Source organism: Podarcis vaucheri (genome assembly GCF_965113315.1).
Source record: "Podarcis vaucheri genome assembly, chromosome: Z".
Taxonomy (NCBI): Eukaryota; Metazoa; Chordata; class Lepidosauria; order Squamata; family Lacertidae; genus Podarcis; species Podarcis vaucheri.
The window spans coordinates 36,245,637-36,264,865 of record NC_138758.1 but is presented as its reverse complement, the minus strand read 5'-3'; the positions used below and the strand labels follow the sequence as shown (position 1 = coordinate 36,264,865).

General features: G+C 45.0%; 1 protein-coding gene and 1 long non-coding RNA gene across 3 annotated transcripts in view; one reads left to right on the top strand and one right to left on the bottom strand.

Moving 5' to 3' along the window:
- Nucleotides 1-1,454: 1,454 nt before the first annotated feature.
- The window catches only part of NCS1 (neuronal calcium sensor 1), a 65,339-nt gene continuing 47,564 nt past the window's right edge, over nucleotides 1,455-19,229 (bottom strand). The window contains exons 1-7 of one of the 2 annotated variants that reach the window (XM_082207890.1): nucleotides 14,412-14,863; nucleotides 14,073-14,211; nucleotides 9,728-9,806; nucleotides 9,283-9,371; nucleotides 8,594-8,671; nucleotides 7,484-7,601; nucleotides 1,455-2,793 (exon numbers count right to left, since the gene is read on the bottom strand). In XM_082207890.1, the coding sequence (XP_082064016.1) occupies nucleotides 7,503-7,601; nucleotides 8,594-8,671; nucleotides 9,283-9,371; nucleotides 9,728-9,806; nucleotides 14,073-14,211; nucleotides 14,412-14,461 (534 nt within the window). In that variant the 5' untranslated portion in view covers nucleotides 14,462-14,863 and the 3' untranslated portion in view covers nucleotides 1,455-2,793; nucleotides 7,484-7,502. Of the gene's footprint in view, nucleotides 2,794-7,483; nucleotides 7,602-8,593; nucleotides 8,672-9,282; nucleotides 9,372-9,727; nucleotides 9,807-14,072; nucleotides 14,212-14,411; nucleotides 14,864-19,229 lie in introns of those variants that run through there. The other variant, XM_082207889.1, reaches the window with a different exon arrangement.
- LOC309523791 lies at nucleotides 14,940-18,791 on the top strand. Its single transcript, XR_014215628.1, has 2 exons — nucleotides 14,940-15,208; nucleotides 18,074-18,791. It is a non-coding gene; the product is annotated as an uncharacterized lncRNA (long non-coding RNA).

Genomic DNA, 19,229 nt, shown 5'->3' with positions numbered 1-19,229 from the left:
CTCCCTGTAACATCTGAATCAGGCAGGCCATTCAAGTACTGACCTGGCGTCTGGTCAAGGTGATGGGCTGGATGGCAGCCAACAATCTGAAGCTGAATCCTAGCAAGATGGACACCCTGTGGGTGCATGGGTCCAGATGATAGGTCAGTTGCCTGTTTTGGACAGGTTTGCAATCCCCACCACACCTCCAGATCAGGGTGCCTTCCAATAGTTTTTGCTTATATGACAGCTACAACTATTCCTGGGCAGGGCAGCAGCTGACCTCAGAGAACTATCACATCCCACCATTTTCCAGTTAGGATCAACCCAGAGCTTGATTAGCCCTCATGGGAAAAATAGAAGCCTGCCAATCCTCCAGGATTACATACAGGAGCTGAGCAGGCAACATCTCCAAATAGAGGTCCATACCTGAAAACGTCCCATTCCTGAGAAGTCAGACTCTTCATATCAGGTATATCCAACGTGGTGCCCTCCAATGTTGCTGGGCAACAACCTGCATTATCCCTGACCACCATTGGCTGTACTGGCTGAGACTGGTGGGTTCTGTAATCCAGCAACAGGTTACCCGTCTCACATGACCAGCCAGCTATAAAATTGTTCTGTTTCATGTTAGCAGCTCCCTGGGCAGGTATGGAATTTGGAGCTCCACAGTAGCAATAACAGGAACAGGACTAGGCCTGGAGTTGAGAATTTATCCTTGACAGAGATGTGAGCCTGTGGTCCTGCAGATGATATTGAACTACAAGTCCCAGCAACCCCTGCAAGCATGGCCAATGGTCAAGGAAGATGGGAGTCGGACTCCAGCAACATTAAGAAGGGCACAGGTTCCCCTTCCCTGACCCAAGAAGGAACAATTATTAGAGGAATTGAAGTTGAGATCTATGTTTAGTGAAGCCAGCTTCACGTGCGCAGGATTATGAACTAACCACAAAATAAGTAAGAACCAATTTTGGAGGGGCCTAGTCGAAAGTTAGAGCGAAAAAGAGCTCAAGATAAGATGCAAAGAGGCCTCTGCAAGTACAAATTGGGCTGGGCAACATTTTCCAATGACTATGGTTGGCAGGTGCTGTGGTGAAAGAAAAGGGCAGAATAAAGTGTGTTTCATAATGGAAAGTTCTCACAGACTTTTTGGAATCTGACCTGTAATACATTACTAAGTAAAAGTCTAATTGAGAATCTGGTTTGAGCCTCTGTATTGAACCCCTTAAGTGAATTTTCTCCCACGGGATCCATTTGCCACCATGTCATTCCAGGGTTCTGTCCAAAGTGAGGTTGCAGCTAATTTTTTGAGGTTTCCCCCCTTAGACGAAACTTCCAAAGAATTCTGAGGAACTAGCTAAAATTCCCCAGTGGTGGTATTAGCCTTAAAACAGAAGAGAGTTAGAGAAAGATTGGATGCTCCCAACAACAAGTAAGAATCCAAAAGCCCACAAACAAACAAACAAAAACAGAGGTACTATTATCACCATCGTCATTATTATTACTTCCTTTCAGAAAGAACTGTGTTTTTGTTGTCATTTTTTTTAAAGCTCCAACAAGATTGGCCACATTAACACTTCTTTAGTTTCATGCAGAGAGAGAGAAAAACTTGGGGTACTGGATTGTTTCATCATTCCTCTTTTACAATGTAGGCAAAATGGCAAAATGAATGCGGGGGGGGGGAATAAAGAAATACAAAAGAGGTGGGGAGACAGCATTCAGAGGGGGTGCTGCAGACATCGCAAGTCCCAGATGCAAGGCCTGCCAAGAGCAAGAAGTTTGGGGCCTTTTGGGGTAGGGCAATGGATAGATGGACGAAAGACAACAGAGGGCACGCTGACCCCCTTCTACCCCAGCCAGGCAGCACAGCAGACATATATAAGTTGTGGGGATCTTTCTTTCTTTGTTTCTTTCTTTCTTCTTTTTGGCTTAGATTTCTTCTGTGAGGGACAACACCCCTGCAGCATGAGTTTTTTTTGTTTGTTTGTTCTTTTTCGGAGACACGAGACAAAAAAATTATACAGCAGCTTTGACACACAAAAACTGGCAAATAAATAGCTACCACTTGTTCAGAGGTCATTCAAAAGAAGAAAAAGCATCTCACTTTTCCGTCACGCACACACACACAAAATGAGAGCATACAATAACAATGTCACACCCCAAATAATCATCATAATAATGTGTGTGTGCGTGTGTGTGTGTAGCATTGCAATTTGAACCACAAACCCAAATGAGGATGGACATCAATTTCAAATGGATTTTTAACCCCCCCCCCCAACACACACACGTGCGACACCCCCAGGATTTTAAAAGCAAAAGCTTAGCTGCGATTAAGCCATCCACTCTGACAGTTCCGGTCCAGTCCAGTGGCGCCCTGACACAAGACGTCTTAATGGGACCCTACATCTCCAGTCTGCATGATTCCCCCCCCCCCTAAGAGATATTTTAAAATGGTGCTCGTTCTTAATCCATTCGAAACAAACAAAACAGAATATTAACATGTGAGAGTATTCTTCATGGCCCCAAGGAAATGGCGCTTATCTTTTCATCATCCTCTTCATCACTGCTTTCTCCTCCTCCGCCCCCACTTTTCTTTTTTTCTTTTTTTTTTTTAAATCGTTGTTAAATGCAGACGCTGGCAAATGGAGATGACGAGCTGGTTTTTGAGCACAAAGTGGTTGGGTTGACGTCACGCTCCAAGCACACCCCTCTCCCACGTTTTTAGCGCGATGAGGGGCTGGCATAAGTCAGGCGAGAGAGTCTGGTCTGAGGTGGGTGTTTGATGGCACTGGAAGGGGGTTCCTTCAGGTGTGTCTGAAAAAAAGGTAGCAGAAAAGCAGTTAAAAGGGGGACAAAATTGTTACAAACATTTTGACTTGATGGACATTCCTATGCTTCCAGACTAAGGCAACATTCACACCATACATTTAAAGCACAATATCACTTTAGGCAGCCATGGCTTCTCCCAAAGAATTCTGGGAACTGTAGTTCAGTAAGGGTGTTGAGAGTTCTTGTGAAAACTTACTATTCTCCTCACAGATCTACAATTTCCTGAGTTCCCTGCAAAGAGGGACTGATTCATTAAACCACTCTGGGAACCCCTCTATTATCACTCTAATGGCTGTCTGTTTTAGGCTTTATTAGTTCTAAATGAGATTTGGAAAGCAATAAGTTGGTCTCTCCAAACGGTCTGCTGATCCTTGGTGGTGTTTGCTGACTCTACTGACACAACAAACTTGCAATATGGACATCAAAAGCTTGCCAATTATTTGACCTCACAGGCAGAACCCACTCCTGTGACAGATTTCCAAACTCCCAGCACTTGCATTCAGGTTGATAAATGTGTCCTCTCATTGCATATCCAACTGAAAGGAGACCTACTGATATTAATGAATATGGCTTGCTTAGGTTTATTAATTACAATGGGTCTCCTCATGAACAGGCTAGCTGGATAAAACCCAATGTATTTTGACAAGCCACTAATCAGTAAATTATTCACAGAATGGAAATTTTGAAAATTAGACAATGAGTTGAGCAATGCTATTCTCATATTCTCCCCTTCATGGATCACTGCCTTGCCGTGGCGAAGGGGCTTGAAGAACTCAGAGAAGCTATGAACTACGCCGAGCAGGGCACACAAGATGAACAGGTCATAGTGGAGAGTTTTGACCAAACGTGATCCACCTGGAGTAGGAATCGGCAAGCCACTCCAGTATCCCTGCCAAGAAAACTCCATGGACAAAGACAACAGGCATATAAAAGTTATGACACTGGAAGATGAGCCCCTCAGGTCGGAAGGTGTCCAACATGCTACTGGGGAAGAGCGGAGGACAAGTACAAGTAGATCCAGAGCTGATGAAGCGGCTGGGCCAAAGCCGAAAGGACGCTCAGTTGTGGATATGCATGGAAGCGAAAGGAAAGTCCAATGCTGTAAAGAAAAATATTGCATAGGAACCTGGAATGTAAGAACCATGAACCTGGGTAAGTTGGATGTGGTCAAAAATGAGATGGCAAGAATAAATATTGACATCCTGGGCATCAGTGAGCTAAAATGGACGGGAATGGGCGAATTCAGTTCGGATGACTACCATATCTACTACTGTGGGCAAGAAACCCGTAAGAGAAATGGAGTGGCCCTCATAGTCAACAAAAGAGTGGCGAAAGCTGTACTGGGATGCAGTCTCAAAAATGATAGAATGATCTCGATACGAATCCAAGGCAGACCTTTTAACATCACAGTAATCCAAGTTTATGCACCAACTACTGGTGCTGAAGAAACTGAAATTGACCAGTTCTATGAAGACTTACAAAACCTTATCGAAGTGACACCAAAGAAGGATGTTCTGCTCATTATAGGGGATTGGAATGCTAAAGTAGGGAATCAAGAGATAAAAGGAACAACTGGCAAGTTTGGCCTTGGAGATCAAAACGAAGCAGGGCAAAGGCTAATAGAGTTCTGTCAAGAGAACAAGCTGGTCATCACAAACACGCTTTTCCAACAACACAAGAGACGACTCTACACATGGACATCCCCAGATGGGCAACATCGAAATCAGATTGATTATATTCTCTGCAGCCAAAGATGGAGAAGCTCTATACAGTCAGCAAAAACAAGACCTGGAGCTGACTGTGGCTCAGATCATCAGCTCCTTATAGCAAAATTCAAGCTTAAACTGAAGAAAGTAGGAAAAACCACTGGACAGGTAAGATACAATCTAAACCAAATCCCTTATGAATATACAGTGGAAGTGAGGAACAGGTTTAAGGATTTAGATTTGCTGGACAGAGTGCCTGAAGAACTATGGATGGAGGCTCGCAACATTATACAGGAGGCAGCAACTAAAACCATCCCAATGAAAAAGAAATGCAAGAAAGCAAAGTGGCTGTCCAACGAGGCCTTACAAATAGCGGAGGAGAGAAGGCAAGCAAAATGCGAGGGAGATAGTGAAAGATACAGGAAATTGAATGCAGATTTCCAAAGAACAGCAAGGAGAGACAATAAGGCCTTCTTAAACGAGCAATGCAAAGAAATAGAGGAAAGCAACAGAATGGGAAGAACCAGAGATCTGTTCAAGAAAATCGGAAATATGAAAGGAACATTTCGTACAAAGATTACCATAATAAAGGACAAAAGTGGTAAAGATCTAACTGAAGCAGAAGACATCAAGAAGAGGTGGCAAGAATACACAGAGGAATTATACCAGAAAGATATGGATGTCTCGTACACCCCAGGTAGTGTGGTTGCTGACCTTGAGCCAGACATCCTGGAGAGTGAAGTCAAATGGGCCTTAGAAAGCACTGCAAATAACAAGGCCAGTGGAAGTGATGGTATTCCAGCTGAACTGTTTAAAATTTTAAAAGATGATGCCGTTAAGGTGCTAGACTCAATATGCCAGCAAGTTTGGAAAACTCAGCAGTGGCCAGAGGATTGGAGAAGATCAGTCTACATTCCAATCCCAAAGAAAGGCAGTGCCAAAGAATGCTCCAACTACCGCACAATTTCACTCATTTCACATGCTAGCAAGGTTATGCTTAAAATTCTACAAGGAAGGCTCAAGCAGTATGTGGACCGAGAACTCCCAGAAGTGCAAGCTGGATTTAGAAGAGGCAGAGGAACCAGAGACCAAATTGCAAACATGCGCTGGATTATGGAGAAAGCCAGAGAGTTCCAGAAAGACATCTACTTCTGCTTCATTGACTATGCAAAAGCCTTTGACTGTGTTGACCACAGCAAACTATGGCAAGTTCTTAAAGAAATGGGAGTGCCTGATCACCTCATCTGTCTCCTGCGAAATCTCTATGTGGGACAAGAAGCTACAGTTAGAACTGGATATGGAACAACTGATTGGTTCCAAATTGGGAAAGGAGTACGGCAAGGCTGTATATTGTCTCCCTGCTTATTTAACTTATATGCAGAATTCATCATGCGAAAGGCTGGGCTGGATGAATCCCAAGCCGGAATTAAGATTGCCAGAAGAAATATCAACAACCTCAGATATGCAGATGACACAACCTTGATGGCAGAAAGTGAAGAGGAATTAAAGAACCTTTTAATGAGGGTGAAAGAGGAGAGCGCAAAATATGGTCTGAAGCTCAACATCAAAAAAACGAAGATCATGGCCACTGGGCCCATCAACTCCTGGCAAATAGATGGGGAAGAAATGGAGGCAGTGAGAGTTTTTACTTTCTTGGGCTCCATGATCAGTGCAGATGGTGACAGCAGTCACGAAATTAAAAGACGCCTGCTCCTTGGGAGAAAGGCGATGGCAAACCTAGACAACATCTTAAAAAGCAGAGACATCACCTTGCCAACAAAGGTCCGTATAGTAAAAGCCATGGTTTTCCCAGTAGTGATGTATGGAAGTGAGAGCTGGACCATAAAGAAGGCTGATCGCCGAAGAATTGATGCTTTTGAATTATGGTGCTGGAGGAGACTCTTGAGAGTCCCATGGACTGCAAGAAGATCAAACCTCTCCATTCTGAAGGAAATCAGCCCTGAGTGCTCACTGGAAGGACAGATCGTGAAGCTGAGGCTCCAATACTTTGGCCACCTCATGAGAAGAGAGGACTCCCTGGAAAAGACCCTGATGTTGGGAAAGATGGAGGGCACAAGGAGAAGGGGACGACAGAGAATGAGATGGTTGGATGGTGTTCTTGAAGCTACTAGCATGAGTTTGATCAAACTGCGGGAGGCAGTGGAGGACAGAAGTGCCTGGCGTGCTCTGGTCCATGGGGTCACGAAGAGTCGGACACGACTAAACGACTAAACAACAACAAATTCTCATATTCTACCTGTTCATCAATTAAAATGGAAATTTTATCAAATTCAAAAACCCTAAGAACAGCCTGCTGGATTAGGCCAATGGCTCATCTAGTCCAGCACCCTGTTCTCATAATGGCCAACAATATGCCTCTGGGAAACCCTCAGGAGGACCTGAGCACAACAGCACTCTCCCCTCCTGAAGTTTCTAGCAACTGGTAGTCAGAGGAAGCATTACTGCCTCCACCCATGGAGGCAGGGCATGGCCATTGTGTAATTAATTTGTCCCCTCCTCTTTTAAAGCCACGCAAGTTACTGCCTCCTGTGGGAGGTCCAAAATTTAATTATGCACTGCATGAAGAAGGACTTTTAAAAATCTGTCCTGAATCTTCCAACGTTCAGCTTTTTGGGATGTCAACGATTTCTAGTGTTATGCAAGAGGGAGAAAAACTTTCTGTATCCCCTTTCCCCATGCTATGCATAATTTTATAAACTTCTATTATGTCACCTCTTCCTCACCTTTTATCTATTCTAAAGAGTCCCAAGTGCTGCAACCTTTCTTCATAATGGAGTTGCTTCATCCCCTTAATCATTTGGGCTGCCCTTTTCTGAACCCCCTCTTAAAGAAAGCTGAGGATGTATTCCCCATAAATCAGGGAGGGGGCACAGCATCCAGATGTTCCCAAAGCAACCCCACATCCCCACAGCCCCCCTCTATCTTTTTTTAAAAATACACCCACTTACCAAAGCAAAAGACTGCAAGCTATACGAGTCCGTCATAGAGGGAGAGCGCCTGAACAATGGAAGGGTCAGCCTTGGAGCCCTCCTGGAACTCCTGCAGGGTGAGTTTTCCATCTGAATTCTAGGACAACAGACAACAGTGAGGGATCAGAGAGGATAATCACAACAACTCTGTGAGGTAGGGGTGTGTGTGTGACTGGCCCATTATGGCTGAGGGATGATTCGAGCTCAGGTCTCCCCAGCCTCACATTTCCTACCTAGAGATGCTAGAGACTGAACATAAGCTGTGGCTTTGCTTGCTCTCAGGTTCAATCCTCAACCCAAAATACTGTTTCTGTATGGAGTCAAGCCATTTGGGCCTACCTAGCCCAGTACTGTTGATCCTGACAGGCAGCAGTTCTCCAGGACCATCAGGCAGGGAGTCTTTCCCAGTCTTAACTGGAGATGATGGGGCCTTCTGCCTTTGAAACAGATGTTCTACATGTATCCCTTTAGAGCCAACGGCCTCAATCCCTCATGGGAAATCTTCTGGGGACCAGATGATCATGATAGATGGGACCATATGCAAAAGAGGGTGGAACAACAGGTGTTGTCTTGTACATTTGAACAACCAAAGTCAGAGGATTGCACCCACACACCTCTCTCTACCCAACATGTAGGAAAACAAGAGGCATGATCAGAGTTCAAGGCTACATCCCTGCCAAGCAAAAACACTTCAGGAAGTTCTGAAGTGAAGCAGATAAGGGCAGTGGTCTGAGGAGAGCCCCGAGGGCCAGATAAAGAACTGCAGAGGGCCACATTTTGCCCCTGGGTCTGAGTTCCCTCTACGCCACTCAACTATAATTCTTCCTCCTCCTGCAGAGACTGCCTGTGCAGATCTCCGGATCCATTTCTGCCCACAGGGAGAGTTTGCTACATGTGGGAATAAGCCTGACGACAGGGTGAAGGAGACAACCTGCCTTCTGGACCCTCAAAAGGCACCCTCAAATTCATTGAAACAGGATATGGGGGACATTGGTTGTGATCTCTGGTGTGGGAGGGTGGCAGGGAAAACGGGCCTGGCAATTTCTGGATGGTTGCCTCAAGGTGAGACAATGTCTGGATGCATCTTACTTTATCCATCATGGCAAAAATCCGGTCCACCCGCTTCTCTGGGGTGTTTTCCTCTTCAGGGAGCTCCACAGTGTTCCCCTGAAGAGAAGAGAAGAGAAGAGAAGAGAAGAGAAGAGAAGGGAAGAGAAGAGAAGGTGGGGGGTTCAGTCTCTGCCTCCTGGCCTGGAATGAAATAAATAAACAAGCTTCTCCCAAAGAATTCTGGGAACCTGTAGTTTGTTAAGGGTGCTGGAAGTTCTTAGGGCACCTGCTTATTCCTCTCATAGAGCTACAATTAATTCCCAGAGTTCCCTGTGAATATGGACTCCTTGTTAAACTACTCATAACAAACTCCAGTGCCCAGAATTTTAGGGGGGAACCTTTGACCGTTTAAGTTAGTAACATAGTGCTTTGAAGGTATGGTGTGAATTTGGCCTAAGACTACAAAAGCCTTTAGAGGTTTTATTCACCCCAAGGAGTATAATTTGTAGCAGCCTAGGGAAAAAACCAACATAAACTCCCAACTTCCCCCATTTACAGAAGCATCCTTGACTGGTTGCCTGGAAATGGTTTGTGAATTACCCAGGTGACCAAATTTTGCTCCTCCAGGATGGAGCCTAGCATTTACCCTTCCCTCCACCTAGTTTCTCTTTCTATAAATAACAGCTGGAGTCTTACTCATATTGCATCCTGCTCTTTCAAACACTCACCACCATCTGGTAAATGGCATCAACGATGTCCAGCATCTCATTCCTAGTGATGTAGCCATCGTTGTCAAGATCATACAGCTTAAAGGCCCCTGAAACCACAAGTAGAAGGTTAGGGAGAGTTATGCTGACCTGAGGCTTAAAAGCCCTAATTAATTGTTAGCCCCACCCTCATCTAGGCATCATTGGATGCCTAGATGGTGTGTGTGTCTGCATGCGCATGTGCGTGCTATGTACAGTCCTAGCAGAAGACTTTCATAAGATGCTATCTGAGAGCAAGAGGGAAAGGGGCAAGATCCTGAGGGTGCCACATGCCAAAAAGAAAGCCTTAGCTCACATTGCAAAGGTTAGTTTTGCTCGGGGATGGATTGTGGGAGCTGAGCCCTAATTTAGAGTGTTGAATGCTGACAGGACCAGTTTTAATTTTCAAATCCAGTTGACCACTTACACCGCAGTTTCTCATCCAACGTCCCCCGGGAAGTGACCGACAAGGCTTGGATAAACTCGGAAAACTCAATCCTTCCATCCTGAGAACAACAGAAAAGTGATTTGGTAAGGCTGGAGCCACCTAGTATGGCCCAGGGCAGCGAGGCATCTCCAGGTAGGGTGGAGAGAAGCTCCCTGTCTGAAACCCTGGAGAGCTGCTGCCAGTCAGTGCAGATGTTATTGAGCTTGATGGAACAATAGCCCTGACTCTTATAAGGCTGCTTCCCAAACAAGGTAGTTTGTGATGACTGGGGAAGAAGGTGGGATCTCACAGTTGGGAAGGACACCATGCACTCTCTTGTATTGCTGCAAGGGATAGAAGCCTCAATCTATTTCTGCTCCACATTAATTCCTCACACGCTCTTTCAAAAATCTATCCTGTCCTGCGTCCAATTTAATCTATGCTTGTTTTGAAAAAATATGCACAAAAATTCCTATTTAAATACGTATTTCAGGAAGCGTTTTATCCCCAAACAAGATGTTCTTGTGGAATTTAAATTCTACATACACATTTGTAAATGCATTTTATTCCAAACTGCACTCACAGAATTTTCACATGTTTAAATCTGTTGAGCCGAGAGCTCTGTGTGTAATATTTTGGAGGATATTTTAATCCACACATCTAAGTCCAGGAGCTGCAAAATCCATGCCCAATTCACTTTGGGAGACACAGAAATCAAAATTCCTCAAGCACCTGGAAATACAGCATAGCTGAGCATTGCTACAAAGGAGATTCTGTTGGAACTATCAAGGCCAACTTTCCCACCTGCCTCGCCCCTCTCCATGCCTAGTGGATGTTTTATATTTTATTGTCAGGCATCATTTCAGTTGCTTTTAGTGTGAGATGCTTGCTTACAGACATTTTATTTAAATTGTGATCTGTTTTGTATGCTCCACCGCCACAGCTGGGGCACTAATGCTTCTGAATGCCAATTGCTGGAAAATGCAGGAGGGGAGAGCACCCTTGTGCTCAGATCCTAATTTTGGCTTCCCACTGAGGCATCTGGCTGGCGACTCTGAGAACAAGATGGTGGAATAGATGGGCCCCTGGAGGAGGAGGCTTTAGATGGCTACTAGCCGCCATGGCTGTGATCTGCCTCCCTGATCAGAAGCAGTAAACACTTCTTCGTCTTTTTAGATTATATATGGCCTTTAATGAGCATTCATTCCAATTTGTTTGCAAGGTTATACAACAGGGAGCATTCTTCCTGATTTGTTTGAAAGGTGTTGACACATCTTCCCGTTAGTTAGTCATTCATTCATCCCACTCTTTTCTATGCATTTCTCCATCATTCTCCAATACCAACAGTCACTGGAAGATCCAAAGGTACCTTTGCCATACTGGTTGCTTTTGATGTGTTGGGTGTTATTAACAGCTCAGTCTACCTTAATATTTCCTAAAGGTCACAGCTTCAATAGCTCTTATCTCAGAGGAATGCTGGAGTACTGGCCAATTAACTTTCAGTTTCCTTAATGACAAAAAGCAGAAAAAGGGGGAAGACACTTCACACCAAGAATTCCCTTGTCCATTTAAGATTTATTGTCAACCATAACTCAGGCTTTTCACTCTGTCTTAGCCAGATGGCCAAGATATAAATAATAAAATTGTTGTTATTATTATTACTTTAACTACCAATTTTCCTTCTGTTCTTCTTAATGACAGAAATTTGTTATTCCAAGTTTCTGGACTGTAGATTTCCACCAGCCGACAGATAAATCTCTCTCTAGTTTGTGGTTTAAAAAATGTTTAAAAAAGAGAGGGTGTGAATATTTCTACCCATGGAGGGTGTTTACATGGTGTTTCGGCAAAATGTCACTCCTTAGCTTGCCAGCTCTTTCTAGCTCCCATCCAAGCCCCCAGGTGCAGACAGCAGAAAGCAGCCCTGATCAAAGCATTCAAGGTGCTCTTTGATCACCCTTATCACCAGAGTGATTTAATAGTTGGACTATCTATCTGACTATCATCAAACGCGAGCTAACAGAGAGACAGCCGAACCACCATTCATCTCCCTGGAAGCCCACAATTCTCAGCACTCTTAACAAACTACGGTTTGAAAGGTTCTTGGGGGTGGGTGTTATAAATGTATAGTGTGGATGCAGCCTAACAGAGGGATACCTTTTCTAAGATGGGATCTTCACAGGTACTTTCCTTAAGTTAAATTATTCAGTATATTTCTAGCCCACCCTTCATCAGATCACCCTCATCAAAACAATCCATTCAAACAGTAAACACTTATAAATATCAGTTGCTGGAAAGGGCAGTAGGGGAGAGTGCCCTTGTGCTCAGGTCCTGCTTTTGGGTTTCTCATTGGGGCATCTAGTTGGCTACTGTGAGAACAAGATGCTGGACTAGATGGGCCATTGGCCTGATTGAGAAGGCTCTTCTTGGGTTCTTAAGCTCATTCTTAGGTTCTTATCTTTAAATGTTGTTGTATTTTATTCTGTATGTTGCTATGAGTCACTGAGTATGAAAAATGGAAAAGTGGCATACATATAAACTGATTCACAGTGATGGTGGTGAGCATAGCCAGGTGCTGGGCTCCTCCTGTTCCCTTCCCACCTAAAAAGTAAATTAATCCACAGTTCTGCAAAGATGTTTACAAGTGTCATGGCCTTTGCTCAAGGTGGGAGGGATGTTCCTCAGTGGGATAAACCTAATTCTCTCGGATCCCTTTTGGAAAGGAAAAGGGATGCATTAAAATGCCAGAGGAGGAAAGCGGTTGTGGGGAACAACTTAGAAAAGAGCAGGTGCCTGATTAGCATTTAGCTTTACTGCAGCTCTGCTGGTTTCGAGATGGTGGGGGTGAGTTTACCAGTTGGCAATGTTTAACCCGATGGATTGTGTAATTCCTGCTACTTTTACTGGATGGGGCAGTTGTCCCAGCAGAGGCTTTCCACAGTTGCACGACATGTCTTGCTTCCATCCCTCCTGCTTTGAGTGTTGCAATTGTTGTTGTTGTTGTTGTTATTATTATCCTGCCTTTTTTGAAGACTGCTACTCAAGTTGGGTTACACAAATTAAAATAAGCTCAGATAATTATGATTTGTGGCGGTGGGGGAATGAGACACAGAGGAAAATCAAAACTGACAGATCTACCAGCCCCTAGTGAGGGTTCAAACTAGGAATAAAACTATTTATCCTGCCTAAATAAGGCTACTGAAATGAAAGAAGGCTGATCACACATGGTTTTCTGCTTATGTCAGGACTGTGAGCTTAGCTCAGTTGTGTAACTGCGAACAAATCTCTAGATTCAGAATATGCTCAGAGGCACCCTTGTTCTTTCATTTTAATGGCATGTCTTTTGCACCTTGGAGCTGGTATTGGTAGATGATATTATTATTAACTATTAATATTATTTATATTCTGCCTTTTCCCCAGACCAGGACTCAAGGCAGCTTACAGAAATTAAGTCAAACTAAGATAAAATACACAAGGCTAAAAACATTTAAAAGATAATAGCGAAAAAGTAATTAATAGAATTAAATTAAATTAATAGGATTAAAAACATATAAAAACAAATCTAGTAAAATACAGATAATAAAAAAGCACAGCACTTTCTGAAAGCCCTTTCCTTAAACAGTCAGTTCCCAGAGGTCTGTTGGAAGAAAATAGACTTTACCTGCGGGTGGAAGTTCAACAAGGGGAGATCCGGTTTTGCTTTAAAGAGGGAGTTTTACTTAATCTCATTTCCTCCCTAATAACAACAGACCAATAAATGGGTAAATAAATAAATACACCCCTAGGGACTTGAGCAGGCAACAATTTTCAGCCACTATGGAGCAAAGGGATGGATTTTCCTCCCTTCTTAGACCAGCTGTGCTGGAGATTGTTATGGTTTGGAGGTGGGAGACATTGGCCCAGGCTTTGTCAGGTCAGGAGCATCCCAGATCCTGAGATTTCAGGGCCGAAATCTGAAACCAAGGTGTTGTCACAGGGGGCAGTGATGTCATGAGGGTGGGCCCTAGACACGGAGGTTACTTGGGACAGGGAAGCAGAGGAGGACAGACCCTACACTGTAATTTGCAGCCAGCTCCTGCCAGGCTGTAGCTTGCAAGCTGCATGCACAATCCTCTTAATAATTTTGTTTATTATAATTAAAGGCCCTCTCACCCACCTGGAGATTCAAGCCTTCTGCCTGCCACCTGGAGGCAGCCAGGCCAGTCTGGAGACTTCAGGTGATACCTGGCAACTGTGTGTGTGTGCTTGCCTTCTAACTGGCAAGCTCCATTAATGCTTCAGAGGGGAGGATAAGGAAGAATAAGGAAGTGAGGGGGGAGTGAATCACAGAGGAACGCAGTGGACTTACTTTGTTCTCGTCGAAGACGTTGAAGACGAATGTGGCAAACTTGGTTGGGTCCCCAAAGGGGAAGAACTGCTTGTAGATCTTTTGGAACCCAGCAGCGTCCAGCTGCCCACTGGGGCAGTCCTTGATAAAGCCTTTGTACCTGCACAAGGAAGAAAGGGGAGGGAAAAACAGCTTGAAGCATATCACCAAGGTGCCTCACAGTATTGACAAGGCGCTACAGATTCTGTTCAAGGTGGCTCTGATGATACAGTCTTGAGCAAGGCAGAAAGCAAGGGACACGGGGTTATATCCAACTTGTTCTTCTCAAGAGTATACCCACTAAAATTAATGAGCCAATACCTTTGGCTGCTCTGCTCTGAGTAAGACTGGCACTGGGTGCTGCTACCCATGGGATCCAGCTCCCAGGAAATCTCAGGTTATACCTTTCCAGAGTTTATTTTGCTAGCGGCACATGGCGGCCATTTTCCTTTCCCAGAATGCCCTTGGCTAATGTGTGGCTTGAGGGTATTCCTGGGGGGCGGGGAATGGCGGCCACCAGAAGGGGCACTTTTCTCCTCCCCCACACTCCATGGCATGGAATAACACAACGTCCAGGACATACTGGGGAATGAAAATGTCTCCCTTGCCTAACATAAATGCATTAGAAGAGAAGAGCCTGCTGGATCAGTTAAGAAACCCTGAGAGTGAAGGCAGCATAACAGCTCAAAAGACTGAGCTAAAGTCAGCCATGGGTTCATTTCTTGCCTCTGCCATGAGTTGACTAGCTTGGTCTTAATCAAGTCCCTCCCCTAGCCTTACCCCCAACGTAGGGGAGAAGAAGATAAGAAGACCCCTGAAGCGGGATCATGACAATGGGCCTGCACCTACTTGATGTTAGTATTTGTAATGTAATTTCATTGGGAATGTATTTCACAAAGAACAGATGGTATTGGGGAAAGGATGTGGCAGTAGGCACTTGGCAGTTGCGAATTGGTAGTTGGCAATTGGCAGTTGAGAATAGCCAGTTGGCAGTTGGTTGGTTATTTCTGTTAGTTCTATATTGACTGTGAAGGTGAGAGGTGTGGGGACTTCATGCAAACGCTGTCTGGAGGAGTTTGGAAATAATACTTGTTGTTCAAATGTTACCAACCTGACAAGTAAAAAGATTTATACTCAACTATTTGTGTAAAAGTGGGTGGGTGGGTGTATCACACTGGCCTCCTGTTCTCACAGTGGCCAACAAGATGCCCCAGTGAAGAAGAAGAAGAAGAAGAGTTTGGATTTGATATCCCACTTTATCACTACCCTAGGGAGTCTCAAAGCGGCTAACAATCTCCTTTCCCCTCCTCCCCCACAACAAAAACTCTGTGAGGTAAGTGAGGCTGAGAGACTTCAGAGAAGTGCAACTGGCCCAAGGTCACCCAGCAGCTGCATGCGGAACAGCGGGGACACGAACCCAGTTCACCAGATTACAAGTCTACCGCTCTTGTAAACAGGACCTAAGCACAGGAGCCCTCTCCCCTCCTGTGGCTTCCAGCAAGTGGTGTTCAGAAACATTGCTGCCTCCAACCATGGAGGAAGAGTTCAGCCATTGTGGCTAATAGCCATGGAAATCCCTCTCTTCCATCTAGCTAGGTTGGCGGCCATCACTGCCTCCCATGTTCCAGCTGGCCAAGCTGGCCTGATCCAGCAATGTGGTCTCATTTTGCACCCCCTTCATTCCACTGTGCTGCAGACAATGGCCCATCTAGTCCAGCATCCAGATCTCACAGGGGCTAACCAGATAGCCCAACGGGAAACTCATAAGCAGGATCAGAGCACAGTTCCCTCCTGTGGTTTCCCACATCCAAAGGGAGGCAAAACACAGTGGAAATCCATCTTACTCCCTTGAGTCTGTGGTGGGAGCAACAGGAACAAATGGCCAAAATATTTACTAACCAGCACCCTGTTCCCCCAGCTGTTATTTCTGACTTAGGTAACACAGCAGCAGGAGTTATAATAATATTTACAGGAAAAGGGACCTTGATGGATGCGGCAGCTGTCACTGTGGGATTCTGGATTACCTTTCCTATGCACGCATGAGGCTTATGGGTAGGCTGGCTTGATCAAAGCATGCCGTTAGAAGGTTGAGGGTTTGTTTGTTTTTTAAATAGGTAGCTCTTCACCATATAAGCCCACTTGCAGGGGTGAAAATACTGGCTGGCACACCTCTCCTCTGACTGGCACAAGAAGGCGCCTGATCCTCCCTACATGATTACAGGAGGTTTGGAATGATTTCACTATTCCCCTATACAGTCATACCTCATATTACGTTTGCTTCGGGTTGAGCGTTTTCAGGTTGCGTCCCGCAGTGACCTGGAAGTACTGGAAAGGGTTACTTCCGGGTTTCGCCGCTTGCGCATGCGCAAAATGACGTCACGTGCATGCACAAAAGTGGCGAATCGTGACCCACAGACACGGGTTGCGTTCTGCTCATGTTATGAACTGGCCTCCGGAGCGGATCCCATTCGCAACCAGAGGTACCACTGTATTGTACGGGATCATTCATATCATGATTCGGTGACATGACAGAAGTTTATAAAGTTATGCCTGGTGTCAAGAAAGTGGGTAGCGAAAGTTTTCTATCTCTCTCATAATACAAGAACTCATGGGCATTCAATGAAGCAGAATGTTGGAGGCTTCAGAGTGGATGAAAGAAAGGACATATTCATGCAGTGCAAATGTACACTATGGAACTCGCTACCACTTGAGGCAGTGATGGCCACCACCTTGGATGACTTTAAAGAGGACTGGACAAATACACGGAGGAGAGGGCTATCAATGGCTTCAAGCCATGATGGCTGTGCTCTGCCTCCATGGTTGGGAGGAGCAACACTTCTGAATATCAGTTGCTGGGAATTACAAGTGGGGAGCATTCCTATTGCACTCAAGTCCAGCCTTCAGGCTTTGCACAGGCATCTGGTTTAACCACTTTGAGAACAGGATGCTAGACTAGATGGGCCAATGGGAGCAGCCTTCCAAGGTTTCAGGCAGGGGACATTCCCAGCCTTACGTGGAGACGCTGGGAATTGAATCCTCTTTTAAGACCATTCAAGCTGGTGTCAATTGCTGCCTACTACACATCAAAAGGCAAAAGAAAAGAAAAGGTCTCTGCCCCAAGGAACAAGCTATCTAGATTTCATCAGTGGGAAGACCAGTGTGTGGGAGGTCTCTTTCTCAAAAGACACCTTAAGATACGACAAAGGGCTAAAGCAAAGAGTGAATCCATATCCCTTTTCTCATAGACACTGTAAGATGAGGAGAGAGAGACCATTCAACCCCGGCCCCCAAAACTCTGCTCTAAAAGAGCAATCCAAGATAAGCCACAGGGAGCCCTTGCGTTTGGGGCACCCAGGGGAATCTGGGCTGATCAGGTCAGAGATCAGGTGCTTTCCGTGAAACCAATCCCTCTGACACACCTCAGGCACACAAAAGGAACAGCTGATGATACATTTGCAAGGGCTGCCTTCTGCTGGTGAAGGCGAAGTGAGGGTGACCTGGTTTCAGACCCTGCTCTCCACTTTAATCTATTCCCTGAAATTATCTCAACAGCAAAACCTCATCATCTTCCACCTCCAAGAGCATTTAGCCAGATTTTCAGCAGACAAAGAGAGGCCAGCACCACCTACATCCCCCTTTTTTGGATATACATATTTTTATTGAATTTGAATACAGTATTACATCACAAAATTAAAAAGGAATTTTTTAATCGTTTTCAGCACAGCTGATCCAGGAGGTGGTACAGTCCTAATATTGATAGAATGGACTGCACCACCACAGATGGTAGGTGGGGAGAAATATCATTTTCAAATATTTATCCATGCTGATTAACATTTAGAAAAGGCATTGCCCCACAAATAGAAAAAGCGCTAGCTAGAATCCTATCTTGCTCTGCTACTTTTCTTCTAGCAGGGAGCTTGCTTACTTATTCGTTTGTTCTTTTCTTGCATGTATATCTCTTCTTTTTCTCCACGGATGTTAAGGTGGCTTACATGGTTCTCCCCAGTGTTGATCATTCTAAGAAAAGGTGTTCCCCTCTCAAAGGGTGGGTGAATACAAGAAACGAAAGAAAAACTCTATTTGGAAAAGGCATTACTCCATGAGAGAGAAATGCCCCTTCGGAGATCAAGGCTGAGGAACCACATTCCAATATTGTTGGACTCCAACTCTCATCCAGCTCCAGCCAACATGTCCAAAAGACAAGGATGTGAGTAGTCCAGCAACATCTAGATGGCCACAGGTCTCCCAAGTCTGCCTGAGGTACCGGCATGAAGTTGGCATGGTTGTGCTACTCAGAGTGGTTAACAAACCCACTTCAAACAATGGTTTCCCATTTCGGTTCAACCATTCAGATGCACCACTGAGATTGCAGCTACGCTCTACATTGCATCTACTGAGTACCATTGGAGTCCTTCTTCAGTTCACAATCTCCTAAAACAGGTCACACTATCAGACTACCTCACAAGGTGAGAGATGGCCCAAGAGAAAGCTCTTTTCTACTTGATTTGATTTAACACATTACCTATAAGAGAATGTCAGATTCTTTCCCACACACTCCCTTTTTCAGTTGTATGAAACAAAATTGAGGTGGGGATTACTCCCTCTCTGGATAACATGGGCATAGCCAAGGGGGGGCATAGCAAACTGAGGTTCTGCTCCCTCAAAAAAAGACCTGCCCCCCCAACAAAAGGCCTCCCCCCCCCAAAAAAAATCTGGCTACTCCCATGCTGGATGCTGTTTAGTTTAACACTAGTTGAATTCCCCACCTTTACAGCTTGTTCTGTTGGGGAATTAATCCTCCCTTCCCCAAACCAAGCTGTGCGGGAACCATCTCCTTCCCACGTGCCAAGATAAAATGGGAATAAACAAGGAACAGGAAGGGGGGGGACACAGAGAGAAATAGCAGATGGGGGCGGAGAAGTGGGGAGGGGTGAGATTAGGGGAGCATTATGCAACAGGGCCACCCGAATCTGTCAAATATCAAACTGAGCGGCAAGGGAAGGGGGGGGCTGTGTGTGCTAAGATAAAACTGATCAGGAAATATGACAAGGAAAGAGGCAGCATCTTCTTTCCCTCATTGCTGTCCATGACACAGCAGGAATCAGAAATGGGGCGGTGATGCATTTGAGGGCTGTTGGA